Source organism: Panicum virgatum, chromosome 5K, assembly GCF_016808335.1.
Source record: "Panicum virgatum strain AP13 chromosome 5K, P.virgatum_v5, whole genome shotgun sequence".
Classification (NCBI taxonomy): Eukaryota; Viridiplantae; Streptophyta; class Magnoliopsida; order Poales; family Poaceae; genus Panicum; species Panicum virgatum.
Genome location: NC_053140.1, coordinates 31,362,428 through 31,388,815, shown reverse-complemented (window position 1 = coordinate 31,388,815; position 26,388 = coordinate 31,362,428). Strand labels below are relative to the sequence as shown.

Below are 26,388 nucleotides of genomic sequence, written 5' to 3'. Positions count from 1 at the left end.
GGTTCGTCGTTCCATTACAATATCATCAAGAACAAGAGAAAGAGCTAATATCCTGTTTGGGTATTTCAATTGAAATATCATTTATGGGTGTTTTACGTAGAAATACTATTTTTTGCATATTTTGACGATTCCACTTCGACAAAAGGAAAGAGCATACCCAAGTTCAATAGCTTTACGTCCGCTATTCCGATCATCGACGTTGTTTTTTAACCGGAAGACCTAGAGCTAACTATCGAGACTTTGATCTCCTCTCTTCTCGAGAATCCATACATCCCTTATCAGTGTATGGAGTTAGTACTCGTTCGACGCTCAAGAATTCTTATTTAGGCAGTTTGACATAATTTTTTATTTTTCCTGATCAAAAAAATACATGAAAAAGAAAGGAGGTAGAAATTTTTTTTGGACGCTTCCGTTTCACGCCTGCGGTCCCACGCCTTTTTCACCCGTTCCCGACCGTGCTCGCCAGCTCGGCTGGACTCGCCACGCCGTCACGATTTAGGAGAAAGGAACGCGCAGCCAAGCTGTCCTCGTTACTGGTAGCGGGGCCTCAAGATGCCGTGGGTAGGAAATGGGGTCACCCGTGCCCATACCCACTAATCACCTATACATGGGTAATTAGTGGGTATATGGGTAAATGGGTAATTACCCTCCAATACCCTATCTATACCCATACATATATAAGTAATCCATACCCTCCCTAAATATTATGAGTATGGATTTGAATACGGACAATGGTTAACCAATGGCATCTTGAAGTGAGGGACGAACGGCTACAACTACAACCAAAGCCAGTTCCTTCCTTTCTGTACGTTGGCGGCCGCGGGGGCGGGGGAGGAAACTCGTAGTAACTGCCAATGGCAGCACAGCAGCCGCGGCGGTAACGTCTCCCCCCGTTCCCGTCCAAGTCGAACGCCCCGTCCTCGTCGAAACGAGAGGTGGAATGAACGAGAACTGTCCGACCTGGAGCGGACGGATGAGATCGTGTGCTACAGTAATGAACAGTACCGATGTGCCCAGTACCCTAGCACTGTTTGATCACTGTTACAGTACTACGTCGGAATACTGTAGCGATAGACTCATTTTACTGTTCACGTCCGTCTACTGCAGAGCATCCGGTTCCGTCGTCGTCGTCCCCAGCGACCACGAGCAGCAGCGGAGAGGGAGAGGGGAGATAAAAAGGGTATCCCGTGCCGCGCGTCCCTCCCCAACTGTCCCCGGTCCCCCCCACCTCTCTCCACTCTCGCTGTGCCAGTGGCCGTGCTGCGCGTGCACACCGCAGCAACCAGCAGGCGGCGCACCCATCCATTGACAGCCTGCTGCCCTTGCAGGAGAGAGCGAGCGCCGCCCGGGGAGCAGGAAGACAGGGGAGGGAGGGACTGACCGAGGGAGCCGCCGGCATTCGGCGGGAGGTAGTATGACGGCCCGCCGCGCCGGCGGGTGAGGCCCAGCGAGGGCGACCCGGCGCTTCTCTTCTCCGAGATAGGCTCCCTCTTCTCTTGCTCGCGGCCGAGGTACGGTGCCGTCTGCTGCTTGCTGTTCCGCCCTCGCGGCGGGTTCCTCGCCCCTCTGTCTCGTGGCCTGCTCCGCTATCTCTCGCTGCTGCTCCGGGGTCGGCGGTCAGATCTGCCTCGCATATATCGCTGTTACCTTGTCTTGTCTGCTCCCAACATTTTGGTTGCTCTGCCGATTTCTCCTCGTCTCTTCCCGCTGCCGTCTGGGGGCCGAAAATCTGCCCTGCAGTCCAATCGCGCTCGAGTTGCCTTGCCGCCGGCTAGAATGGAGGAGCCACACAAAGGCCCTTCGGTTTTCGCCAAAAATTTCGCAACCTTCGGGGCCGGTGCTTCTTCTGCTGGCACCGTCGCAATTTCGCCCAATTTTGTTCTGCTCTAGTTGTCCACTAGAGAATCGCACCTTGTTTTTTTTTTCAGATAACTAGTAGTAAGTACGTAGTACATGTGTCAATTTTCTAGAAAAGTAGGAGGGCAGATGAATTTGGCTTCCATCGCGATTTTATTTTCCTTTCCGCCTTTCCCCCTTCAACCGACAACACTTAATTAAAGTCCACAACTTGGCCTGCCTAATACCACTTTAAAGATTTGCCGGGTATATATAACCTTTCTTAACGGCGGTGGCGCCGCTTCAACAATTCCAGGATGGTTTAATGCTTCACACGGACGTTTCCGGGCGGATCGAATTTATGCAAAGTTTTATGAGCTTTTGAGCTGTCACGGCCTCACGCCTTAAATTCCGCACTTGAAACCCTTGAGGTTTATTATTACAATTATTGTTGCGTTGCAGTAGTATGCGTTGGCAAATAATCCAATTAGCAGTCTACTATAATCCAACTGTTATGAACTTATTAGTTTGCAATTTTGGAACCTGGATGCCTGCTTATAATGGACCAATTTCTTCTGGTATGGAGATATAAATATTTGATTCTTCTACCCACTATATGTAGCCATCTAGTGCGGTCGCTGCTCAGCTAGTATCTTTTGGGTTTGATGTGGACACTTCACAGCACCAAGTATGTTACTTATCCATTCAATATCTCATAGCCTATACGAAAGGAACAGGAGTCTGGGTTGGATTTCACTAGCTACAGATCGCAATCTTGGCTTCATTCCTTTAGCTTTTTGTCACAAAACAATTTTTTTTTTGTCAGAAGCGCCATCTGTATCCTACAGTTAAAACATAGTTCATCGCGTGAAACTTAGAATTCTGTTTCACAGTTGTTCAACCATGGATTAATGTTTTATGGGTTGGCTATGCCTATCTTTTACTTTTGCTTACCCTTTTTTTGACTAATTTCTGTGCTGATGAATCAAAATTGGCACAGTATGTCATATACACTGCGGATAAGTTGCATAGTGTTATAAATGGATAAGTAACTTTTTGTTTGTGATTTATTCCACAATTCTTGGCACTCCGAGAATTCAAAATCACTTATCAACAGTTCCATTCAACTAGTAGGAACTTACAGATGGTTCTCCAATCTCAAATGCCTAACTACAAACTAGATTTGTGTTTCGTTTTTGCAATTTACACTAAGTTGCCACAGTTAGTCCTTTGATAGGCCATGTTCTCTATTTGGTTTTGCTTAGATGTGTGTTCTTGTGACATCATACTGTCTAGTGGTAAATGATTGTGTTCTTCCTTACATGTTGCAGATAAAATTCTATAGGAATTCTTCCAAGCTATTTAAAGGATAACTATGGCTGATATTAGAGATATAGGCCTCTCTGCGGCTCTCAATATATTGGGGGCCATATCATTCCTGCTGGCATTTACCTTCCTACGACTGCAGCCAATCAATGATAGGGTTTACTTCCCAAAATGGTACCTCAAAGGTGCAAGAGAGAGCCCAAGTCATGGGGGTACATTTGTTCGGAAATTTGTCAATTTGGACATGCATTCGTACTTGAAGTTCTTAAGTTGGATGCCCGCTGCTCTCAAAATGCCCGAGGATGAGTTGATTAGCCATGCAGGGCTTGATTCAGCTGTCTATCTGCGGATTTACTTAGTTGGGTATGTGATTTGTATTCCATATTCTTCGGTCATGTTTAATTGTTTTTGTTTGTCATATCCGTATCTCTCTTACCAATTGCACCTGATATAGGAGGGTCTACAAATGGGCAATCGACATGGTAGTGTCACTAATTATTATATTACTCTGCAATATTCAAAACACATTTGTTGAGCTAGGCAAAAGAAATTCAGTGCTAGGTCTTTGTTCTGTTTGGTTATGTTGGCTACTCTTTATTAGACTACTATTTTTCCAATTGGGTATCTAGCCTCCAGGATTTCTTGAGAAAAGAAAAGGGAATTCATTCACTTCAATACGTTTCTACTGAATCAAAACATTTGCAGTTCCCATTTGCTTTATGTTTCTATTTTTCACTGATTGATGCCCACCTCCATTTGTCGTCCTTAGCTTTACTTATTTACTTTGTTTCAAGCGTTGCAGGCTTAAAATATTTGCTCCAATCTCAATTCTAGCATTCAGTGTTCTTGTCCCTGTTAATTGGACCAATGATACTTTGGAATTCTCGAAGGTACAACACAACAACATTGATAAACTTTCGATATCAAATATACCTGTTGGATCGAAAAGGTTAGCACTTGGTGATTTCTTCTTTGTTATGAAATGTATTTACAGCTCCATATAAAGCTTATGTTATAACACCATGATTCTTGGGGGAAGTTCTGGCTACCAGGGATAGTTATTTATGCACGCATTACACATGGTTTGATAGTTAAAACAACCAGAGTTTTTCAACATAGTCGACGGGGTTGCCTAAGGTAGAAGGTGCCACATGTGATAGAGTGATGGTCACTGCCTGGTATCTTTTTCCACTAGAGTCAGGGATGGTGTGAAACTGAAGTCCTCAAGATATATGGATGGAACTGTATAACATGAACTATTACCCAACCTCTGACAGAAACTGATTTGGGAGAGGAAGATCTGGTAGCCTAAGGTTGTTAGCCCGAGTGGTGCGAAGCAACCGGCGGCACTCCACAGGTGGGGGGTTCGAACCCCCACCGGGGCGAGTTTCCCCGCCTGTGGGAAAAAACCCCCCTCGCTGTTCTCCTGATAGCTTGGGCTGTGTAGTCAACCTGGCTCGGCCTGGCGTCACGGTTTCCCAGCCCAGTGGGTAACGGTGCCGGCCTGGGTAACGGTTCCAGGAAATGGCACCAGACCCAAGGTCAGAAAGAGCCGGGGTTCGGGGGGTTTCTCGGCCTGCGTTAGAAGGCCTCCTTCTTATAAGAATGCTCGGGGGGCGGCTAGCCCCTCGCAGGTCGAGTTTTTTTTTAGAGGAAGATCTGGTAGATTGCAAGTGAGGAAACTTAGGAGCTAAAATTCGTAATGTGGAATAAATAAGATAATTTTGCACGTAAAAATAATTCAAGTTCAAGCATTAGATTTAGGGAAATGGGTTCAGATGCTAAAAGTACTTTCATGTTCATTCAAATTAGAGATTGTATTTTTGAGTTTAGATTGACTGCTCAGGAGTCCTAACTTATTTCTCTTTGTGAAGGTTTATAGCCCATTTGTCAATGGCTTATGTTTTCACATTTTGGACCTGCTATGTACTGTTACGTGAGTATGAAATCGTTGCACAAATGAGACTGCGTTTTCTTGCATCAGAGAAACGCAGACCAGACCAGTTCAAGGTATGACTCTGAACCCGTTGAGTTGCTTTCTATTTAATTCAATTGAATAGATGACATCCAGTTCATGGTATGCTTGAGTCTTTTGCACAAATCACTACGATCATTTAAAAATTTTTGTGCCTCAGTACTTTGTTCCATTAAATATTGGTGAGGTATTTATCAACTACAGAGAAAGTGAGGGGAAATTATAAGTTAGTATATGGGCTAGTAAGATATACAACATACTATTTGTATTACAGTAGTGACGGGCTGCGTTCGAGAAAAATACAGTAGTGACGGGCTGTATATCAGTTGTGAGCAGATTAGCAGAGGAAGAAGATATTTCGCCATTTTCCCACATGACCACACAATACTAGGATAAGTGCAGACAGTATTTGTACCAATCGATTAAATTATGCATCGAGCACCTAATGCTAACCAGATGCGTAACTGAATTAAACTTGATATTCATTCCTTTGCTAACCAGATTTTGAATGAGAACTTATTTCCTCCTTTTTTTAAAAAAATCAAGTGGATTTTGTTGTTTTGATAGTTACTTGTTGAATGTAATTAACCAATGTAAGTGTTTTAGGTCCTTGTGCGTAATATACCGCCTGATCCAGATGAATCAATCGGTGAGCTTGTTGAACATTTCTTTCTTGTGAATCATCCTGATCACTATCTGACACACCAGGTAATCATGAATATCCATGGTCACTATCTGATCCTTATTTTCTTCCTCTAATTTATCTATGTTGGTTGTCCGGCTTACCATCTTCTTGATTGGTACAGTATGGTTTGGTGATTCCATGTTTGTACAAATGCATGTTTCATATATTTATGTGGACCCATGTTATCTTCACTTAAATTCTGTTCCAGTTCAGATGGAATTTTATTCGATTCCTTGTAAAGTACTCCAGCTTAACTGGTATTTTGATTTTGTTCTTATTATTCTGTAAAACATAACTAGCCATGCTATGATAGATTCAACGATGCGCTTCTGTAGGTTGTTTACAATGCAAATAAGCTTGCAAAATTGGTTAAAGAGAAGACTATGATAGATTCACTGATGCACTTTTGTAGGTTGTTTTCAATGCAAATAAGCTTGCAAAATTGGTTAAAGAAAAGACGAAGATGCAGAATTGGCTTGACTACTATCAGCTGAAGTTTGAAAGAAATGCATCTAAGAGGCCTACTACTAAGGTTATTCAACAAAAATATACCATAGTGTATAGTTTCTTTATCTTCCAATCAGAATAGTAACCATTTTTATTATTTTTATTCTAATTCTTCTGCTACAGACTGGTTTTCTTGGTTGTTTTGGTGCCAAGGTGGATGCTATTGAGTACTACAAATCAGAAATTGAGTGGATAGAAAATGAAGTGAGTCACACCATCTGCTGATTGCTCATCATTTAATGAATTAATAGTCATCTTGAGTTATAATTGTGTCATTGAAAAAATAGATGTAAATCATTTAGTTTGATAGATCACAGTAACCAAAGTTTTGAATAGAATGTATTGATGGTGTGTATCTGTAGAGAATGGTGGCTTGTATTCCTCCAACCCTAGAAGGGTGGGTATATATAATACATATACATGGGCCTCTAGATGGGCCTCTATACACATGGGCTCAAAATACTCCAACACCCCCCCGCAGTCTGAACTACCGGCACAGCGGACAATAAGAAAGCCGACACCCCCCCCCCCCCCCCCCCCCGCAGTCTGAACTACCGGCGCAGCGGTGTTCAAGACTGGACAAGATGAGAGTACAAATAGAGTACAAAAGGCAAATACCCCCCACAGCCACAACTAGCCACCGGCTACGTTGAGGCTGGATCGAAACTCCGAGAAGGTCGAGGAGGGCAGCCCCTTGGTGAAGATGTCAGCAAACTGGGAGGTAGTCGGGACATGGAGTACCCGAACATCGCCGATGGCGACTCTGTCGCGCACGAAGTTTAGGTTGATCTCCACGTGCCGTTAGCGACAGCCCGATACTCCGCCTCGGCACTGGAGCGGGAGACAACCGGCTGCCGCTTGGACGACCAGGAGACCAGGTTGCCGCCCAGGAAGACGGCGTAGCCGGAGGTTGTCCGGGCTGCCAGCCCAGTCAGCGTCGGTGTAGACCACCAGCTCAGCAGAGGGCGAGCGGTGAAGTACCAGGCCGAGGTCCACAGTGCCACGGACGTACCGGAGGAGACGCTTCAGCGCAGCAAGGTGTGACTCCCGGGGATCATGCATATGGAGACAGATCTGCTGAACAGCGTAGGTGAGGTCCGGCCTGGTGAAGGTGAGGTACTGCAAAGCGCCGGCCAGACTCCGGTAGGCAGTAGGATCAGCCACCGGATCACCCAGATTAGCAGACAGCTTCGCCTGAGTGTTGACTGGAGTGGAGCAGGGCTTGCAATCAGTCATCCCAGCCCGCTCTAGAATATCGAGGGCGTACTGCCGTTGATGAAGGAGAAGACCAGACGGGCGAGGCTCAACAGTGACGCCCAAGAAGTGGAGCTGACCGAGATCCTTCGTAGCGAACTCCTGCTGCAGAGAGGAGATGACACTCTGAAGCAACTGCTGACTGGAAGCTGTGATCACAATGTCATCGACATATAGCAGCAGATATGCTGTCTCATCCCCACGGCGGTAGATGAAGAGAGACGTGTCAGACTTGGCCTCGGTGAACCCCAGTGTAAGCAAGAACGTGGCGAACCGAGAGTACCAAGCCCGTGGAGCCTGCTTCAGTCCATAGAGAGACTTGTTGAGCCGGCAGACCATATCCGGACGACTCGAGTCCACAAATCCTGCAGGCTGAGAGCAGTAAACAGTCTTTGACAAGGTGCCGTGAAGAAACACATTCTTCACGTCCAGCTAGTGCACAGGCCAAGTGCGCGAGAGCGCAAGCGAGAGGACTGTGCGCACAGTAGCGGGCTTCACGACCGGGCTGAAGGTCTCATCATAGTTCACACCAGGCCGCTGAGTGAACCCCCGGAGAACCCAGCGAGCCTTGTAGCGCTCCAGTGTGCCGTCAGCCCGACGCTTATGCGTCCAGATCCAATTGCCAGTCACCAGATTGCAACCAGACGGACGCGGCACGAGGTCCCATGTCTGGTTGGCAAGAAGAGCCGCGTACTCCTCTTCCATCGCGCGACGCCAGTGAGGATCCGCCAAGGCGTCGCGGACAGAGGAGGGTACCGGAGAGACCCGCGGCTCTCCCTCGGTGGCGGAGAAAGTCGCGGCCTGGGACGCCATCCGCCGAGTCACCATGGGATGGACATGCCGAGGATCCCGATGGATGACCGGCGGGTGGTACACATCCGGCTCGGCTCGAGAGGGAGCCGGAGGAGGGAGCGACGGCGACAGCTCCGGGGTCGGCGTCGCAGGAGCCTCCGGAGCAGGAGGCGGTGCCGGTGTCGACGCCGAACGACGCCGGTACACCTGCACCGGCTCAGCGTACCGCTCAGGTGCAGGGGAAGGCACCGGGGCCGCGCGTGGCGCAGCGGGAGACACCGGGTCCGTGCGCGGCACGACCGGATGTCCGGGGGCCGCGCGTGGCGCGACCGCGGGCACCGGGGCCGCGCTCGGCGCAGCAGGGATCACCGGAAGCGGTGCCGGTGCGCCGGAAAAACCTGCAGGAAAAGGACAGACAGGTAACGGTGGCTGAACCACCGGGTCAGTCGGAAACAGAGACGCCAGCTCGGGATCAGAAGAAGGTGTGGATGAGGTGGAGTAGGGGAAATCCGACTCGTCAAAGACGACGTGTCGGGAGATCAGAACGCGGCGAGAGGTGAGGTCAAAGTATCGGTACCCCTTGTGGTCAGGGGAGTAACCAAGGAACACACAACGAGTCGAGCGGGGCGCCAGCTTGTGAGGAATAGTGGCGGAGGTGTTAGGGTAACATGCACACCCGAAGACCCGAAGGTGGTCGTAGCGAGGACGGGTACCGAAAAGAGCGTGGTGCGGAGTGGGAGCAGGAGAAGCAGTGGACGGAACACGGTTGAACAGGTAGGTGGCGGTGTGGAGATTCTCCGCCCAGAAGCGCGGGGGCAGAGAGGCCTGGATCAGAAGGGTGCGCACGACGACGTTCGTCGTGCGAATCATCCGCTCAGCCTTGCCGTTCTGAGGAGAGGTATACGGACAAGACATACGCAGCTGAACACCCCGAGAGAGAAAGAAAGAACGGGATGTGGAGTTATCGAACTCCCGCCCGTTGTCACACTGGACGGCTTTAACGGTGAGGCCGAACTGAGTGGACACCCAGGCAAAGAAGTGGAGGAGGGTGGGGAAGGTCTCAGACTTGGCGCGCAAAGGAAACGTCCAAGAGTAGTGCGAGAAGTCGTCGACCACCATCAAATAGTACTTATAACCAGAAAGCCTAAGTACAGGAGAGGTCCACAGGTCACAGTGAACAAGGTCAAATGCATGCGTCGCATGCGAAGAAGAAGAAAACGGGAGCCGAACATGACGACCGAGCTGGCACGCATGGCAGAGGGGTTCAGCAGGAGCCCTAGTACCAGGGACATCGCTACTACGACTGAGCTGAGCCATAACGTTGCGGCCAGGGTGACCAAGACGGCGATGCCAGGTGGTGGAAGACGGCGTCGCGGCAAAAGCGGCAGACCAAGACGGCCATGGGGAAGAAGAAGGCGAGAGTGGTGCAGCGGAAGAAGGAAGGCGAAGGGTGTAAAGGGGCTCTGTGCTGTCACACCGGAGTAGCGGACGCCGGGAGGCCGAATCCTTTACAGTGAGGCCGAAAAAATCAAACTCGATGGAACAACAATTGTCAGCTGTAAACTGACGAATGGGAAGAAGGTTATGAACCATCTGAGAAGCAACGAGGACATTGAGAAGACGAAAAGAGTCGGGAGCAGAACCCACGACAGTGACAGGAAGACAAGACCCGTCACCAACCATGATGGAAGGACAAGAGGGGTGTGGGGGTCGGACAGAAGAGAGGATACCGGCATGTGGGGTGGTATGGAAGGAGGCACCCGAGTCGGCGATCCATTCGGTGCTGACCGGCGGCGTCAGCACCATGGCGCTGAAGGATTGCGCCAGGGCTGCCTGGTCCCACCCCCCAGGCCAGGTCGGCTGCTGGCTGGGCTGAGCGGGCGGGGTCCAGAACGGCGCGACCCCGGGCGGCATACCGAACGCAGGCCACGCCATGGTCAGCGCGGCCGTCGCGGGCGCAGGCAGGGGCGGCACAGCAGGAAAGGCGAATCCGGCAGCGGCGAGGGAGGCAGCGGCCCGCGCGGCCTGCGCGGCGGGGTCGACGGCCTGCGCGGCAGGGGCGACGACCTTCGCGGCCCGCGCGGCGGCGAGGGAGGCAGCGGCCCGCGCAGCGGGGCGACGGCCTGCGCGGCATGCGCGGCGGCGAGGGATGCGGCGGCCTGCGCAGCGTGCGCGGCGGGCGCGACGGCAGCCTGCGCTTCAAGCGCGGCGGGCACGACGGCATGCGCGAGCTTGCCCTCGACGAGCTTGGCCTCGAGGTCCCGCAGCATCTCCTGAGCGCGCTCATGCGCAGTAGCAGGGGCGGCGCCGGGGGCCGCAAGAGGTGCCAGGGAAATACAGCGGTCAGAGGAGCGGCGGCAGGGCCGGCGGCAGCCACAACTGCGGCGGCAGCGGCCAGGGGCAGTCCCAGCGCGCCCGCGGCGGTGGCACCAAGAGCCGGCCCACCTGCAGCAGCGGCGAGCGTGGGGTGGTGCCACGCAGGGGCAGCAGGCTGGAGCAGGGGCGGCGCCGCGCTGGGAGAAGAAGGGCCGGCCGCGCAAGCCTGGAGCAGAGAAGGTGCCGGCACACCCTGGAGCAGAGGAGGGTCACCGGCGGCCAGGCAAGGGCGGGATCCGGCGGCCAGGGAGGGGCGGGATCCGGCGGCAGCGGCCTGGAGCAGGGGCGGCGCTGCGTCGGTAGCAGAGGGGCCGGCGGCGGCGGCCTGTCGCAGGGGCGGCGTCGCGCCTGGAGCAGAGGGGCCGGCCGTGCAAGCCTGGAGCAGAGGAGGTGCCGGCACACCCTGGAGCAGAGGAGGGGCACTGGCGGCCAGGCAGGGGCGAGATCTGGTGGCTAGGGAGGGGCGGGATCCGGCGGCGGCGGCCCCCGGGGCCAACGCGCCCGCGCCAGCGCTGGGAGCAGGGTCCAGCGTGGCGGCTGCGGTGGGGGGCAGCTGCGCTGCGGCGGCGTGAAGCCACGCGCGCGGCGCCCCTGGAACAGAGGCAGCGGGAACAGAGGTAAGGGGAGGGAAAGAGGAGAGGGATGGGGTGGGCGGCGCCGGCGGCTGGCCAGCCATGACGGCGGCGGCGGCTGCCATGGGAGGAGAAGAATCCTAAGCAACTGATACCATGTAGAGAATAGTGGCTTGTATTCCTCCAACCCTAGAAGGGTGGGTATATATAATACCTATACATGGGCCTCTAGATGGGCCTCTATACACATGGGCTCAAAATACTCCAACAGTATCAACTACACAGTATAGAATCACAGTAACAATTTTTTTTAATAGAATGTATTGATCATATGTATCAAATACACAATATGGAAAAAGTCCATTTTTCACCATCCAACTCCAAAACCAGGTACCTTTGGCACTATCAAAACAGTTTACTATGCGCCCTTAGCCGATTTCATAGGTGATTTTGCTCGGTTTTGAGCCACATCAACTTGCCTGGTATCGACATGGTTGACCAAAATGCCACCTTTTTCAATAAAAAAACACCCAGGTCTCACTTCTTCCTGTGAGCTTCAATAAGAAAAACACCAAGTCTCACTCCTTCCTGTTGAGCTTCAATAAAAAAAGACCCAGTTCTCCTTCCTGTTGACCACACTTCTGCCAGAGGCCTGTTGCTGTGCTTGATGCACTGCCTGGACTTGCAAAGACACAGCACATGAGCTTCTGCATGCTCCTAGAAAGTCCACCGGCAATTCAGCTTGGGCAGACCTGACGTCAGGTGCTCGCTGTTGCATGGTGGAGGAGCAAGGTGGTGCACGCGAGGTCACGAGTCATAAGCGAGGTCCAGCTGGGTAGTGCTCTAGCCCTTCAAGGAATGAGAGCAGCATCTCTCGAACACGGATAGATGGGGTAGAAGAAAAGGATGAAATGATGTTGACGTGGTGGTGATAGATGACATGACAGATGACGTGGCACAAAACTGGGCAAAGCTACCTTAGAAATCTGTGAAGGGTGATAAACGAATGGTTTTGACAAGTTATGGTGCCAACAAAATTGGGTTTTAGAGTTCTAGGGCCAAAATAAGGCTCCAGCAATAGTTAGTGGGTCAAAATGGATTTCTTCTTAATTTCCAAACATACACACATTAAGAAAGGTCTAGTTGGATGTGTGTATCATTTTCTTAAGTGTAGTCTTGGGTATGCAGTGACACTAAATATGCACTGAAGTGGTCTTTGTTATATAGGTATTTTGCATGCAATAGAAAACGAAATTTTGATAGGACTGTCAGTAATATATTTATCTTCCTCAATGTTACAATTCCATATCTTTTGAAACAAAGGGTACCTGTCACAAACTGTCAGATTTACCACCTCATGTAAATGATATTTAGGAAGCAGAAGAGCGTGAAAAGATTGTAAAAGATCCCAAATCAGTTGTCCCAGCAGCATTTGTTTCCTTCCGATCACGTTGGGGTGCAGCAGTTTGTGCTCAGACACAACAAACCAGTAATCCAACTGTTTGGTTGACTGAATGGGCTCCAGAACCTCGAGATGTGTACTGGGATAATTTGTCTATTCCATTTGTCTCCCTTACAGTTCGAAGGTTGATAGTGGCAGTGGCATTCTTCTTCCTGAACTTCTTTTATGTGATCCCAATAGCATTTGTTCAGTCTCTTGCAAATCTTGAAGGGATTGAGAAGGCAGCTCCATTTCTGAAGCCTCTGGTTGAAATGTATGTCTATGTTTACATGCCATTCCTTCTCCAGAAATGTTTTTATTTTCGATTCTACTTAGTAGTATCTGTTGGTTTTAAACATCCCTAGTGTTGGATGTATATGAATATGCCGTACCCTCGTAGCTCTATGTTTACCATCTAAAAAAGTGCGACCTTTTGTTACAAATGAAAAAGCAGCCCTATGATACTGAATCGGACCAGAGAAATTGATCATAACTCTGATATGGATGAGAACATATATGACTGCACAAACCTACATTTTGAAGTACACACTGTATAGAGCTGTTTTTTGTTATCAAAAGCATTTGAGATACTGTACATGGGGAGAAAAAGACTCATCCGATTAAATCTCTAGTTTCTATTACCAAATGAAAATATGTGTTTAGTACAGAAACCATGGGATACTATACTGGCATAGATCTGCTGCTGTAGGTATGCTGAGGTGTACAGTTCTGGTGTCGCATTGTTGTGATGCTTTATATTTGTGTGCAGCATACTTGAACTCCCATCGAACGCGCAGGATAGCTGTGCATCAATATATTAAGAAGAGACGGGGTAAAGAACCCCAAAATGTTACAGATAAAAGGGCGTGTAACCCACCCTACAAACACACACAAGAACTTTCTCTTAGTGACACGACTGGGACACCAGACCAGGCAAAAAACATGTGTTTGCATGCGTACTTTTACTATTCCTAATTTGTGTATGCCACTTAAGTGTTAAACATTCAGTTTAAAGAATCATAGTTTCTGAACATTCCTATTTATGCCACTTTGCTCCAACCATGAGCTAGGTGAAACAAAAAATGACACGACAAACCCAGACTAATTTAGCTGTGCCATTTAGGTCACTGCTGCAGTGCTGCTGCATACATTCTGTCATCTAACAGATTTAACTGGAACAAAACAAGTTACTGGCATAGTTAATTCTCAGTACCAAATTTGCATACCCATTCCTTTATTTCTTGTGCACTGCTCTGTGGGCATGTTCCTGATTTCTGACACCTTTTACTTCAACTTTTTTTTATCAGACCTACTATTAAATCATTCATCCAAGGTTTCCTTCCTGGAATTGCTCTGAAGATCTTCCTTATACTGCTCCCGACCATATTAATGTTCATGTCTAAGGTTGAGGGATTGACATCAATATCTTCACTGGAAAGAAGATCTGCATCCAAATATTATATCTTCATATTTTTCAATGTGTTTCTGGCAAGCATTATTGCAGGATCTGCTTTAGAGCAGCTAAAAAGCTATAATCATCAATCTGCAAATGAGTATGTCTTTCTCATATTTATTGTATCCTTTGTGCTGCACCATTGATAATCTTCATTCTTGTATGTACTGAACATTAGAGATGTAATAATGTACTCCTTTTCTTTTTGTAAAGCACGGTTTGACCCGATGTTGTCTTCAACGCCACATTTTGACGACTAATATATTATACATTATTGTTTATAACCATGAAATTTGACATCATATGAAACTATTTTCAAACTGAATACAATAATACCAAATTTGAATATAATCTAGAAATCCTTAGACTAAATGTTGATCAAAGATTAAATAGTTTGAATCTTGGGTTGTGTGTGCTCTACAAAAAAGAAGAGGGAGCTTGGCTTGATGAAACGATTGTACTTAAGCATTGAAATAACCTGTACTATTAATGTTGCACCGTGTGCTTCGGAATGTAGGGTCTGTTATATTTGCAATGATATACTTTAAATGGTCATGGTAAGGACTTAATTTGGATGGAGAGAATATCCCTTAAACAGTTCATTTATTTACTTTCTAAATGCATAATAATACTCCTGTTTACTCTGTTATTAAATTATTTTACTGGCATGCTATTTTTTAGTGTATTTTCCTTTCTTTGTTATTTGGTAATAGTTTGAAGATCTTGCTATTAAAAGGTTATATTTGAACCCCTTTCATTCCATCTATTCTCCTTTTATTTAAACTGTGTATGCTTTTATTCCTAGTATCTAATTTGCCTCTTTTGCAGAATACCAAGGACAGTTGGTGTAGCAATTCCAATGAAGGCAACCTTTTTTATAACATATGTAATGGTCGATGGTTGGGCTGGGGTAGCTGGTGCAATATTAAGATTGAAGCCACTGGTAATCTTCCACTTGAAAAACTTTTTCTTGGTCAAGACTGAGAAAGACAGAGAAGAGGCAATGGACCCTGGAAGTATTGGTTTTGACTCAAATGAACCTCAAATTCAGCTCTATTTTTTACTTGGTCTTGTCTATGCTGTGGTGACACCATTTTTGCTCCCTTTCATATTGATATTCTTCGGGTTTGCATACGTTGTATACCGCCACCAGGTAATCAAGCATATCTTGGATGCTTGGTGTTTCTAACGTGATTTTTTTAAAACATTGCGTCTGGTCATCTTATGTTCCATGGGGTTGAGCTACATTAGCAAGATCATTATTTAGATATGTTCTTATTCATCTAATTGGCGTGTTGCATGTAATTTTTATGGATTGAGTTACTAGTTTATCACATGTTCTGACCATGGTCTGTAACTACCGTCATACAAACGTTTATACTGTTTCAGATAATAAATGTGTACAATCAAGAATATGAGAGTGCAGCAGCATTTTGGCCAAGTGTTCATGGGCGTATAATCACAGCATTGATCATATCACAGTTCCTCCTCCTTGGATTACTTAGCACAAAAGGCGCTGGCCAGTCAACCCCGGTGCTCCTTGTTCTTCCGGTTGTAACCTTTTATTTCCACAAGTATTGCAAGAATCGCTATGAACCTACTTTTGTGAAATGCCCGTTACAGGTAATGTTTCTTTTCCAATTTTTGGAGTTAATATATGAATAATATAGAATGGGTCTTCAAATAAACATGAATAATGTTGCTTAAAAACTCATTAACTTGTGTGCTAACATTTTTCCCATTTAGATTCGGATAGTTAATTTGGCAAGATAGACTGACAAATGAAGGTGTCAATTACTCCCTCTGATCCCAAGTGTGTAGGTCATTTAGGACACTGACATGGTCTCTGATGTGACACTTTTCTGCAATTTTTTTAAAAGTATATAAATATAAATAGTGAAAGTTATATATTACGAAAGTACTTTCCATGATGAATCTAGTAACATTACCAAGTATTCATTGATTCGCCAATTCAATAAAGTTTGACTGGATAGAATCCTAAAACGACCTACATTTTGAATGGAGAGTAAAGATCTATAGCTAATGCCATTCGAAGTTTACTCTATGATTTGCACTAGAAGCTTGTAATAAGTGATATGAATTTCTCTCATTATACCTAGTTACAACCCTGTATATGTTTATAATAAACATGTGACCTAAATATGATTAGATATAAAACGGCATAAATTCAACATGTTTACAACAGTCACGCTATGGAACATAACTACAAGTAGTAAACTAGTAATACATTTCCATTTCCTTCTCTAGGAGGCAATGAAGAAGGATACCCTAGAACGTGCAAGAGAGCCAGGATTTGATCTCAAAGGATATCTGATGAATGCCTACATCCACCCAGTATTCAAAGGTGACGACGACGACGAGAAGTTCTCAATTGTCGATGAACCAGAGGCAGAGCAAGTCCTGGTGGCAACCAAGCGGCAATCCAGGCGGAACACCCCTGTCCCTAGTAAATACAACAGCTCGGATTCATCTTCTCTGCCTGAAATTGTAAATGATCAGCGGCTGTAAAAAGTTGTGCAGTTTTCCAATGTATATTAGTGAAGGGCACAATAATGCTTTTGAGTACCTCTAGTTTATACAAATAAGGAGTAATGGCCAAAATATATTTTTGCATGTATGGTTCTTTTGCCTGGTGTGTTCTACCTATTCCCGTGAATTCTTCACTCGTGAAGTTGCTGCTGGGATTATTGGGTGCAACTGAAATTCCGATACTCTATTGTTTCCGATACTCTATTGTTTCCGAGGACGGTTCAGTTTAGTTTGCTCCATGGATGTTGCTGTGCTTTCGCACCATATTTTGTTCTTGTTCTGCTCAATTTGCTTCATAGATATTGCTGCGTGACTGTGTTAGTGCACTATATTTTTGCTGCTGGTTATTAGTTTGTTAGATAATTACCCATGCTCTTGCTTGCAAATCAATGCTAGTAGTAGTAGGAGCCCTGGCTCCTGTTTTGGTCATGCCAGCCATTTGACTTTGGGCGGCAGATGACTGTAGCATAGTGGCAGCTGCAACTTGCAGCATGGCTGAGGTAGGAGTAGTAGTAACAGTGGTAGGTAGTGGTGGCACTATAGAGCCATACCTTGTATAGTCTTGTATGTCTACTCACTTTGACTAGTGTGCCTATATAGAAGAGAGCAGCTACAGCTCAGTTTCTTAAGCAGCAGCACTCCTCGTGTCTACCCCCCTCTGCTTCTCTTCCTCTCACCGTGTTCACCCTCTACCTCTCGTGTGTGTGTGTATGTGTGTGTGAGCTCGGCGAGTCTAACAAGTGGCATTCAGAGCTTGAGTTTTGAGCCTGGTGGCCATGGCCTCCCTTGATCGTGAGCACGGTTCCCCGGGGCGACGTCATGGCGAGACGACGTACGTCATGAAGAAGACGGTGCGGGACGTCAGCAGCGTGCAGTACCCCATGCTCACTCGCACGAACTACGCCGAGTGGGTGGTGTTGATGAAGGTGATGCTCAAGGCGAGGCGCCTGTGGGCAGCGGTGATCGTGGGTACCGCTGATGAAGACGACGACCAGTCGGCCATGGAGGCCATCCTGAAGTCGGTGCCGACGGAGTACGTCATCGCGCTCGGCGCCAAGAACTCCGCCAAGGAGGCGTGGGAGAGCTTGGAGACGATGCGGCTGGGTGGCGACCGCGTGCGCAAGGCGAAGGCGCAGCAACTCCGGCGGGAGTATGAGGCCATCACGTTCCGCGATGGCGAGGCCATCGAGGACTTCGCGCTGCAGCTCTCATCCCTGGTGAGCCAGCTTGCGCAGGTCGGCGTCATCATCGATGAGGAGGAGGCAGTGGTGAAGTACTTGCGCGTCGTGCCCCCTCGGTTTGCGCAGATCGCGCTCTCGATTGAGACGATGCTCGACATGAGCACGCTCTCGATCGAGGACATCACCGGGCGGCTCAAGGCAGTCGAGGACCGCGTGGAGGTGCCTGCCCGCACGACCGCCGGCGGCCAGCTGCTGCTCACGGAGGAGCAGTGGGCGGCGCGCGTGCGCGAGAAGAAGCAGGGGGAAAGTTCCTCTACTCCGCGCGGCGGCGGAAGGAGCGGTGCGCGTGGCAGGCGGCGCGGCAAGCCGCGGCGGAAGGTGGAGGGCGCCGACAAGAACGGCGGCGACCGCGTCGCCTACAAGGACCGGTGCCGCAACTGCGGCAAGATCGGGCACCTAGGCCCGCGACTGCAAGGAGCCGCGGCGCCAGGAGTGTGCGCATCTGGCGCACGATGACGAGGAGGAGCCTGTGCTGCTCATGGCGCAGGTCTGGGCTATCAACATCGAGGCAGAAGACCGTGGCGTGCGCGTCGTGCTCGATGAGCCGCGCGCGCGGGTCAACCTCGGGCGGGAAGGAGGAGAAACAGAGGAGCTGTGGTACCTCGACACCGGCGCAAGCAACCACATGACCGGAAACCGTGAGGCCTTCTCCGAGCTCGACACCGGCGTCATCGGCACGGTGAAGTTCGGCGACAACTCCGGCGTCGACATCCGGGGTCGCGGCACGGTCGTGTTCCAGTTCAAGGCCGGCGAGCACAAGACGCTGATGGATGTGTACAATATCCCCAAGCTCCGGAGCAACATTGTCAGCCTTGGCCAGCTGGACGAGCACGACTGCCAAGTGTTGATCGACGGCGGCGTGCTCCGGATCAGGGACCGCGAGCGCAAGCTGCTTGCCAAGGTCGAGCGCGGCAGGAACCGCCTCTACACACTGGCGCTGCGCATCGCGCGCCCAGTGTGTCTGGCGGCGCGCTGCGACAACGTGGTGTGGCGCTGGCACGCGCGCTTTGGCCATTTGAGCTTCGATGCTCTGGCCAGGATGGCGCGGCAAGGAATGGTGCGAGGGCTGCCGCCGATCGAGCACGCCGGCGAGCTCTGCAACAGCTGCCTTGCCGGCAAGCAGAGGCGGCTGCCGTTCCCTAAGAATGCGAGATTACGCGTTGGGACGTCCTCGAGCTCGTCCACGGCGACCTCTGCGGGCCAATCACGCAGGCGACGCATGGCAGGCGGCACTATTTCCTACTCCTGGTGGACGATTTCAGCCGCTTCATGTGGCTGCACCTCCTATCGAGCAAGGACGAGGCGCCGGCGGCAATCAAGCAATTCCAGGCGCAGGTGGAGACGGAGACAGGGAAGAAGCTGCGCGTGCTGTGGACGGATCGCGGTGGCGAGTTCACCTCGGTCGAGTTCGACCTCTACTATGTGGGACAAGGCGTAGAGCGCCACCTCACGGCGCCGTAGCAGAACGGCGTCGTGGAGAGGAGGAACCAGACGGTGGTGGGCATGGCTAGGAGCATTCTGAAGGCCAAGATGATGCCGGCGGCGTTCTGGGGCGAGGCGGTGAGCACGACGGTGTTCATCCTGAACCGCGCGCCCACCAAGAGCCTGAACAGGACTACACCATTTGAGGCGTGGCACAGGAGGAAGCCGGACGTCTCTTTCCTGAGGATGTCCGGGTGCATCGGGCACGTGAAAAAGACGAAGACCAATCTCTCCAAATTGGAGGACAGGAGCACACCCATGGTGTTTCTGGGATACGAGCGCGACAGCAAGGCCTACCGGCTCTACGATCCGCAAGCACGGCGCGTGGTGGTGTCACGCGATGTCGTCTTCGACGAGGCGGCGAGCTGGGATTGGAAGGAGGAGTCCGGCGATGGGGAAGCAGTGCGCGGTGCCTGGAGTGACTTCATCATCGAGCACGTGGAGTACCAGGACCTGGAGGACGGTGACAGGGAAGTAGCGGCAAGCCCATGTGGCGGCTCCCGTGCTTTAGGTGCGGCGGCTCCCCTGTTCCAAGGTCCCCTGTTTTGGAAACAGGGGAAGTCGCGCCAACTCCGCATTCGCCTGCGGGGCAGGCATCTCCGGCCACACCTCCGGCACCGACACCGAGCTCCGCCGTGCCAATCCACTTCGTCACGCCTCCATCGAGCACCTCCACGAACGTCGACGCCGAGTACTCCGGCGAGCCACTCCGGTTCCGCGCGGTGGAAGATCTCGTCGGCGACACAAGTCCGGCCAGGCAGGCGGCCCGTGTGCTGGACGATCTTGAGCTGCACCTGGGCAGTGCAGAGGAGCCGTCAAGTTTCGCCGCAGCAGAGTAGGAGGGGTGCTGGCAGGCGGCGATGCTGGAGGAGATGGCGGCGGTGGAGGAAAACCGCACGTGGGAGCTGGTGGATCCGCCGGCTGGTTGCCGGCCGATCGGGCTCAAGTGGGTGTACAAGGTGAAGCGGAACGAGCACGGTGAGGTGGTGTGGCACAAGGCCCGGCTCGTCGCCAAGGGATTCGTGCAGCGCGAGGGCATCGACTTCGAGGAAGTCTTTGCGCCGGTGGCATGCATGGAGTCCGTGCGCTTGCTGTTGGCGCTGGCGGCGGCAAGGGGCTGGAAGCTCCATCATTTGGACTTGAAGTCGGCATTCCTCAATGGGGAACTCGCCGAGGAGGTGTATGTACAACAACCGCCGGGATTCATCATCGCCGGCGAGGAGCACAGGGTGCTCCGCCTGCGCAAAGCCCTGTATGGGCTGCGCCAGGCGCCGCGCGCGTGGAACATCAAGCTGGACGCAAGCCTCGCGTCGCTCGGCTTCACCAAGTGCGCCACCGAGCATGCCCCCTACACGCATCGATCACAGGGGAGATTGGTGATCGTCGGGGTGTACGTCGACGATCTCATCGTCACCGGAGCTGAGCAGCGGGACATCGACGCATTCAAGGAGAAGATGAAGGGGATGTTCCGCATGTCAGACCTCGATCTGCTCACCTACTACCTCGGCATTGAGGTGGAGTAGACCGAGAGCGCCATCACGCTCCGCCAGAGCACCTACGCGAGGAAGCTGTTGGAGCGGAGCGGGATGGGCGAGTGCAAGGCGTGCCAGACGCCCATGGAGGAGAAGATCAAGCTGTCAAAGGACAGCATTGCCCCCTTGGTGGACGCCACGAGCTATCGGAGCATTGTCGGCGGGCCGCGCTACCTCACGCACACGTGGCCGGACATTGGGTTCGCCGTGGGGTACGTGAGCCGGTTCATGGCGGAGCCGCGGGAGGTTCACCTCGCCGCGGTCAAGCATCTGCTCCGCTATGTGGCCGGGACGTGTGGATACGAGCTCGTCTACCCAAGGCGGAACACAGAAGCGCTGGAGCTGATCGGTTTCAGCGACAGCGACATGGCGGGCGATGTCGATGGACGGCAGAGCACCACAGGCATGCTCTTCTTCCTTGGGGCGTGCCCGATCTCCTGGCAATCAATGAATCAGAAGGTCGTCACGCTGAGCACCTGTGAGGCAGAGTACATTGCAGCGGCGACGGCATGCTGCCAAGGAGTTTTGCTGGGGTGGCTGCTGGCAGAGCTCACCGGAGAAGAAGCTCGGGCACCTGTCCTGATGGTGGACAACCAGTCCGCCATTGCTTTAGCAAAGAACCATGTCCACCATGACCGGAGCAAGCACATCGACACCAAGTATCACTTCATCCGTGACTGCGTCGATGGTGGACAGATCAGGCTCAAGCATGTCGAGACTGCTCGACAGCTCAGGGACATCCTCACCAAGCCACTTGGGCGCATTCGACTCACTGAGTTGAGGACCAAGATTGGGGTTGAGTAGATCAAACAAGAGCAGTGCAATTAGGGGAAGAATTGTTAGATAATTACCCATGCTCTTACTTGCAAATCAATGCTAGTAGGAGGAGCCCTGGCTCCTGTTTTGGTCAGCCATTTGACATTGGGCGGCAGATGACTATAGCATAGTGGCAGCTGCAACTTGCAGCATGGCTGAGGTAGGAGTAGTAGTAACAGTGGTAGGTAGTGGTGGCACTATAGAGCCATACCTTGTATAGTCTTGTATGTCTACTCACTTTGACTGGTGTGCCTATATAGAAGAGAGCAGCTGCAGCTCAGTTTCTTAAGCAGCAACACTCCTCGTGTCTACCCTCTGCTTCTCTTCCTCTCACCATGTTCATCCTCTACCTCTCTGTGTGTGTGTGTCAGCTCGGCGAGCCTAACAGTTTCGTTATGGGAATTATTAAAAGGAAAGGGTGAAATTTTAAGTTTATTGGAGCTAGGTTCGTTCCCAGCAGCCGATCGGTTTGAGTTCAGTTACATTCTATTATTTCTATGATTTTTCAGGTAGTTTTCTGTGCGTTTGACCATCTAGTGAACTTGCTCCAAACAGGAAACAAATGTTCTATGTTTGGCCTTAAGTTTGTTCGCAAAAACTCGTTCCTGGCTCCCCGATAAATAGCATATATGTGTTCGCAAATCGCAATATTGTTCCTTTTTGGTTGCCTAGCACGCCGCCCTCTCCTGAATCCTGATGGCAGTTTGGAAGCAATGGAGACGAATGTTCGTGGATTTGGTGGAGTATGCGGCGGCCGGCTAACGCTGGTCTCATCTTCAGTGGCGAAGCGCCCATCTTTGCTTGCCCAGTAGTGGTTTCAGAGCCTCTGAAAAGGATTAAAAGACTAGTGGCGTGAATTCGTGATACATACGCAGGTGGCCATCAGAAACGAGCGCTGGCTGAACTGAAGGAACAGCTCGCTGGCGGCTTGACAGATGACAAACAAGCGCGCGCGTCTGCTACTAACAGTGGAAGCTCAGTATATATTTTTTAAAAAAGTGTAAGCCACCCTGTTGAATATGAACCTTGTGAACAATTGCCTACATGTAGTACCCATACAATCTAAAATGACAGGACACACGTTACGCGGTCCATCACAGAGAAGAGAACATATTTCGTTTTAATAACAAATAAATAATACTAACATGTCAAAGAAGACTTGTAAATAATGTACACAGAAACAAGATACAGACACAACACTAACGCCAGTGTGTTTCCTTCATGGGAACACCACAAATGACAAACATAACACACCACATATTTGCAGTTCAATGGGGCATTGTTCAAGCCAGCAGCGCTGAAATTCAGTAACAACTTTGTAGCTTTGAGCAAGCACCAGTCTCAGCTCAGGTCATCCCTGTGCCACTGGGTGATCAGCTCTTCTGATGAACGGCTATCAGGTGAATGTCCATCTCCTTCAGCATGACTGACCGCCCACAAGAGTCACATGGTGCGGTCCTGGATCCACAGATACTCTCATGCTCACACATATTTCGGAGTCGGTCACGAGCATCAACTGGTTCTCCACCAGCATGGACTGTGTCACCGCAGAACCGGCACACGATCAAGCGCAAAGGGCAGGTTGAGGATTGATGTTGGACCTGAAAATTAACAAAAAAAAAGAAGACAATTTCGTAAGAAAATTATGCTTCAGAAAGTTACCAGTGTGCAGCTAGCATAATGAAGAGAGATGGCAAGACATACCATATCTTCCTTTTCCAGAACCACCCCACAGGGGCACTGCAGTGGCTCATGGAAGACTTTCATATGCTTCTCCATTTCCCTCTGCTTGAAAGCTCGCCTGCACTTGTTGCAGTGGACATGATCTGCTGCTTCTTCTCTCCGGAGAACAACTCCACAGCCATCATGCGGGCAGGCAACATTGTGTCTCATGCAGTATGCCTCATGAAGATGAGCAGATCGGCTGGCTATATGGCGCTTACAGTTCCTACACAGTACTGAATCAGCGTCGACACTTCCTGAGGCACTAGCATGTTCACCAATTCTTTGGCTATTAACATCCTTAATATCTACAGAGAGCTGGTACTTAGAAGTCCCTTTGAAACCATAAACTCCAATACTGTAAACACCGGTCACCAAACTGGAATCCCGTGGTTTGAGTATAAGAACCTTTGATCCCATTTCATGAGAAGACCACTCATGTCGGTGCTGAGTCGGGAATACTAAAGGATGCCTTGAAACGTAGATATCAGTGTCGCCACCACTCGCATCCGTGTCTATCTTAACCTCAATATTAGCACGCCCAGAAGCTACTTTCTCACTTGCACTTTCTTCAACTGAAAATTTGTAGTACCTGAACTTCCCTTCTTCCACAACACTGGATTCGACCTTTCCAATCGCAAGCGGCACAAGCACATGTTGGTTCTCTTCATTGTCCAAAACTGAATCTGATCCCTCTATGTCAACTTCAACATCTGTCTCTAGGACAGATACACTTGACGCGGGCTTCAGTTCAAGAACCTTTAACTTGTACTGCAGTAGCCCATAGTTCACCACAACAATATTGTTTTCAGATAGTGTTGCGTGATTGCGAAGTGCCGTTTCAAGGACTGCTCTATGGTTAGGGAGATCCGAAAACCCAGCCCCTTCCGGTTTCAACTTCGCGTATGTTCCTTTGGGCAAACTGACATACTTGACTTCAATCAGAGGGACGTCTGGGGTGCCACTCTGGAACAGGTTGTTCCAAACATGCAGCGGGAGTTCAGCAGAGCCCTCCCTGGCAGTGAATTCCAGAACACCGGAACAGGTTGCCTCCTCGGTGTCTTCTTCCATAGTGGCACCCGGGACTGTGTCCCTAACCTTGGACAACCTGAAGTACATGGGACCTTTATCCAGCGCTCCTTCATCAGATAATTCCTTAAACGAAGATGGTGGTAGCTTGATCTTATCCCCAGAGCCATCATATCGAAGTGCCTCAAACATGCGTGAGAATGAAACCCCCTTCCCCAGCTGCATTACCTCTTCCATTTTCTGGTCAGCCTATCAGGAGCACAGACAATTCAATCAGCACCCAGTAGCAAAACACAAGGTAGAGACTAGAGCCACTAGAGATGAGCAGTAAAAACACATTCAGTTTTCAGGAACCTATTATCCGCAGCATGTTGTGAAAAGGGGCAATGAAAGTAGCTTAATTGCAGCAATCAGTAAAAGGGAATCCTAACAAGACACCGTGCGCCATTCCCATTAAGATCACCCGGAGCCAATAAAGGGCACTTCACCCTGAGCCCCCGACCAGGTTTTAGGATCAAAATGTTTCTATTCCTTTTTAAATTAGCAGGATTTTGGCGATCGAATTAGGAAGCAACCTGTCAAACAGTTTGCCGATAAAACAGGAGCGAGAAATCAAAGCACGCAAACCGAATCAAGGGTTAGGGATTCAGCGCTAGCAACATACTATTTCTCACACAGGCATGGCAGTTAATCAGCGCCTACGAAACTAGGTCGAGGTGGTGGGGGGTTACCTCTTCCTGGGCGCGCGCGGCGTCGAGGCGGCGCTCGCGGTGGGACGCCTCGAGCGCTTCCTGGCGGCGCGCGGCCTCGGCCTTGGCCCGGCGCTCGCGCTCGGCCTTGGCCTTGGCGCGCTGCATCCGCTCCCGCTGCTCGCGCTCCAGCTTCTCCCGGGCCTGACGCAGCTCGAAATCCATCCTGAATGAAATCCTTTCTCTCCCTTCCCCCTCCTCCGATCCGATCTAAAACGCGTTCCGACTTCTCCTCGGCTCCTTTCCTCTCGACGACCCTCGACGGCGAGAGGCGGGGAGGAATATATATGGTGGTAAGGGAGGCGCCGCGGCGGGGTGGGTTCGGGTCGGTGGCGGCCGGCCGGAGGAGGAAGAGGAAGCTTCGCGAGGGATGGCGTGCGTGCGTGTTGTGTGACGCACGGGACGGCCACGGCGTAGCGTGCCCGGATGGTCAGTGACTACGCAGCTGTGTGCTTGTATCTCTACTTTTTTTTTTTTGAAGAATTGCTTGTATCTCTACTAGCTGATGCGATCGGGGGCATCGGTTTTATGAGCGGGAGATCTCCAGCGAGTCGGACTTCGATTCACACTCGCGAGTCCGATACTCCGGTTAGATGTCTACTGCATCTCCATCCGTTCAAAACTTTATAGGTATAACTTTTCTAATAAATACGCGTTCCATAAAAAATACAATCCTAGCGTCTGAAAAAAATATAACGAAGAGTGCAATCTTAAGAAATTAGATCTCAACTATCTGCTTAACTAATTAGTTATGTTTGATTTGCATGCTAAAAAACTATATGCATTAAGCATGAGAGTCTTTCATGCCACAACTAATTTGTCTAAAAAAAATTATAGAACAGTTTGTAATACATCTAAATATACGCTATGTCTAAATGTATAATAGAAGTTTTTTCTGCGAAATATATAATAAAATTTATGGATTAACAAAACGAAAACAAGATGTCTCTTCTTTTTATCTTATTAAGCCTCGAACCCCTATCCACCATAGAATGTTGAATCTTCTTATGTATTATTTTCCTCTTCCACTGAAATAGGAGTAGTCGTCTC

General features: G+C 49.9%; 3 protein-coding genes across 7 annotated transcripts; 2 read left to right on the top strand and 1 right to left on the bottom strand.

Moving 5' to 3' along the window:
* Positions 1 to 1,096: 1,096 nt before the first annotated feature.
* LOC120707109 (calcium permeable stress-gated cation channel 1-like) lies at positions 1,097 to 16,880 on the top strand. 5 transcript variants are annotated; one of them, XM_039991885.1, is made up of 13 exons: positions 1,206 to 1,479; positions 3,168 to 3,525; positions 3,617 to 3,644; positions 3,957 to 4,111; positions 5,037 to 5,172; positions 5,744 to 5,845; positions 6,235 to 6,354; positions 6,453 to 6,533; positions 12,698 to 13,038; positions 14,072 to 14,317; positions 15,046 to 15,370; positions 15,607 to 15,840; positions 16,486 to 16,880. In XM_039991885.1, the coding sequence occupies exons 2-13, from the start codon at positions 3,212 to 3,214 to the stop codon at positions 16,744 to 16,746; spliced, it is 2,343 nt and encodes a 780-aa protein (XP_039847819.1). In that variant the 5' UTR covers positions 1,206 to 1,479; positions 3,168 to 3,211; the 3' UTR covers positions 16,747 to 16,880. The 5 variants fall into 5 exon arrangements, with proteins under 5 accessions (XP_039847820.1, XP_039847819.1, XP_039847818.1 ...); XM_039991884.1 differs by having other exon boundaries at positions 1,206 to 1,511; XM_039991886.1 differs by lacking the exon at positions 3,617 to 3,644 and having other exon boundaries at positions 1,097 to 1,511; positions 3,965 to 4,111.
* A 4,196-nt stretch (positions 16,881 to 21,076) lies between these two features.
* LOC120709851 (secreted RxLR effector protein 161-like) lies at positions 21,077 to 21,826 on the top strand. The gene has a single exon (XM_039995488.1). It carries the CDS (start codon positions 21,077 to 21,079, stop codon positions 21,824 to 21,826), a length of 750 nt encoding a protein of 249 aa, XP_039851422.1.
* Positions 21,827 to 22,867: 1,041 nt separating this feature from the next.
* Positions 22,868 to 25,838, bottom strand: LOC120707108. Its single transcript, XM_039991883.1, has 3 exons — positions 25,321 to 25,838; positions 23,543 to 24,838; positions 22,868 to 23,439 (listed from the first exon to the last, which is right to left on the bottom strand). Exons 1-3 carry the CDS (start codon positions 25,501 to 25,503, stop codon positions 23,212 to 23,214), a joined length of 1,707 nt encoding a protein of 568 aa, XP_039847817.1. The 5' UTR covers positions 25,504 to 25,838; the 3' UTR covers positions 22,868 to 23,211.
* Between the last annotated feature and the right edge of the window lie 550 nt (positions 25,839 to 26,388).

What these genes read in the sequence shown, in the direction of transcription:
- LOC120707109 (XM_039991885.1), top strand. Translation starts at nt 3,212, where the DNA reads ATGGCTGATATTAGAGATATAGGCCTCTCTGCGGCTCTCAATATATTG. An exon ending in GCAGACCAGACCAGTTCAAG is followed by an intron (nt 5,173 to 5,743) that starts GTATGACTCTGA and finishes TAAGTGTTTTAG; the next exon opens with GTCCTTGTGCGTAATATACC. An exon ending in CTGAAGCCTCTGGTTGAAAT is followed by an intron (nt 13,039 to 14,071) that starts GTATGTCTATGT and finishes TTTTTTTATCAG; the next exon opens with ACCTACTATTAAATCATTCA.
- LOC120709851 (XM_039995488.1), top strand. Translation starts at nt 21,077, where the DNA reads ATGGGCGAGTGCAAGGCGTGCCAGACGCCCATGGAGGAGAAGATCAAG.
- LOC120707108 (XM_039991883.1), bottom strand. Translation starts at nt 25,503, where the DNA reads ATGGATTTCGAGCTGCGTCAGGCCCGGGAGAAGCTGGAGCGCGAGCAG. An exon ending in CCGCGCGCGCCCAGGAAGAG is followed by an intron (nt 24,839 to 25,320) that starts GTAACCCCCCAC and finishes TGCTCCTGATAG; the next exon opens with GCTGACCAGAAAATGGAAGA. An exon ending in TTCTGGAAAAGGAAGATATG is followed by an intron (nt 23,440 to 23,542) that starts GTATGTCTTGCC and finishes GTTAATTTTCAG; the next exon opens with GTCCAACATCAATCCTCAAC.